Source organism: Phytophthora parasitica, assembly GCF_000247585.1.
Source record: "Phytophthora parasitica INRA-310 unplaced genomic scaffold supercont2.67, whole genome shotgun sequence".
NCBI classification, from domain to species: domain Eukaryota; phylum Oomycota; class Peronosporomycetes; order Peronosporales; family Peronosporaceae; genus Phytophthora; species Phytophthora nicotianae.
The window spans coordinates 197,977-200,135 of record NW_008649053.1 but is presented as its reverse complement, the minus strand read 5'-3'; the positions used below and the strand labels follow the sequence as shown (position 1 = coordinate 200,135).

Below are 2,159 nucleotides of genomic sequence, written 5' to 3'. Positions count from 1 at the left end.
CGTGAAAGTGACAGATCAGGATTCTGGCCTCCGGAAATTTCGATTCCAACACGCGAATCTCGTTTAAGTTTTTGTCCACGACAATGACTCGTAGCAGATGAATCCGCGTAGGATGCGAGCGTTTGAAGTGTTCTACGGCCCTCTCCATATGCCAATCGCCGTTAGCCTCAATCAGCGACTGCTGAACGACTGTTCCCTCACCAAATTTGTTCATTGTCATGAACGTGAGAAGCTGATAGTTGTATCTGTAAATAATCATGTAAAATCCTGGTCAGTACATGATTAATCCTGGACATATCTCAACAACAAATCTGTTGGTCTTGTGACTGCAGTCGACGAGTAGAAGCTCACTGAACCTGCTGTAAACGCGACGCATGTGCTTTGACACGAGTGATAACACTCTCGTCTCTCCACAGGGCGTCTCGGACACAGTCGAAACGTTTTCAGGGTCAGCCACCTGGAAAACTGCAATCTCCCTTGCTGTAGCGTCGTTATCGTCCGCGTTCGAAACAGATGATGCATGGACTCTCGCCAGATTGTCCATGTGGCTCTGGATGACGTTTTCGTCATGCTCCAGCAGGTAATCGTAGATTCGTGACCTCTTGGCACCAACAGTCAGCATTCCTTCGACACGACACCAACCAGCGGGTCCATTACACCTCTAGAAGCGGGATAAGTCGCGAATGCAGCTGGAGACACTGGATGATTGTGAGCGAAATGCCCATTCTTCACCTGCAGCTCACCTCGAGCAAAATACCACTGCACCACGAAAGTGAATGGGCAATTGGTGAGGCGAATGTGCTGCCGCGGCCGACTTCCTTCACTGCGGGACTTCCTCTTTTTCCACCCGTGCGTGCAAATGTATGTACGCTGGTACGGGTCGAAGCCTTCGGGCACCAACTGCGACTCGTCTTCCCCCTTCTTCGTTTTCTTGAGTCTCTTGTTGCGCTCCGCCCTGGACATGGTCTCCTTCACAGGAATCACTTGCAGCGTCCTTTGGCAGTAGTCCTCGAAGTACGATTGCCAGTCCTCCCAGGTCGCGTGATATTTCACTGGCGGCTCCACAATCTGTACGTTCACCATCATCTTCCCCATCACCATCTGTTTCCGACACACGCCCTGCTTCTTCTTCTCGCCCAGCCTCTTCATTAATGTCATCGCCATCATTTCCTCCCATTTCGTCGTCGTTACTGCAGGTCTGACTGGGTTCACTCTCTCCAGCTTCCGAAGCGTTGTCTCCGCCGCCAACTAGAGTGTCTGGAGCCGTCGTCGCACCATTGCGTCTTTTCGCGGCGGTTGCATCAGCGCCAACCGCGTCCTGCGGCATCTTATCGGGAGACGGCTCAAATAGAAATGAGAAGCTTCCAAATTTATTAATTCGGAAATAACCGAAACCGTAATGAATTTTATTCTCGTTCCTGGACCAGGTCAGGATTATAATAGTGTACGTTTCCATGTAAATAATCATGGCCTGCAACGGTTTCGTTTTTTTATCTCTGCTTGGTAAAGGAAGCCTTTTCCATGTATAAGAAGCCGTTGGGTAGGTCTATCTATGGTTTATGATTGTGGCGACATTTTCAGGCGCGCGGCCCCCTCACTCTTGCCGGAACCTCTCCAGCAGCCACTACAGGGCCTTCGTCAACGAACGTAGCCGCGGTGTGCGCTCAGGCAGAGAATCTTATTAGATGTTGAGAATACAGTGTGAAAATATAGAACGCTCATTGCATTTTTCTTACTACTTCCAGCAATGTACTGGCAGTCATCGGTGCCTTTACCTCCATGCAAACACTCGATTCGGCGCCCGAACAGGGGATAATCTATGGAACACCGAACTTCGGAGCCCGGGGCATAATAAAAAAATCAGACGCAGTCACTAAGGCGACATGTTCACAAACACGACGTCGTTGATGATGCCAAAATAACTATAATGGCAACAGCCATTCCCATTTTCTGCTGAAACCACCACCACTCGTATAGTGCAAAGCCCAGCAAACATTGTGGAGCCCAGCCGTTCCACACTATCAGCCTTTCATACTCTCTCCCGGAGGCAAGCCCTGACCAGGAAGTATAACAAACACAGGTTAGAATCTGATCAACACAGTAACCCACCTCTCACAATACGCACGGACAGGCCAGGCTGCGGTGGCCTGCTGCCTGAT

The 2,159-nt window shown here is 50.1% G+C and overlaps 1 protein-coding gene across 1 annotated transcript; it reads right to left on the bottom strand.

The window, feature by feature from the left end:
- Positions 1–271: 271 nt before the first annotated feature.
- On the bottom strand, positions 272–1,167 carry PPTG_17192 (hypothetical protein; the record flags this gene model as incomplete). Its single annotated transcript, XM_008915069.1, has 2 exons — positions 272–624; positions 744–1,167. 2 exons carry the CDS (start codon positions 1,165–1,167, stop codon positions 272–274), a joined length of 777 nt encoding a protein of 258 aa, XP_008913317.1.
- Between the last annotated feature and the right edge of the window lie 992 nt (positions 1,168–2,159).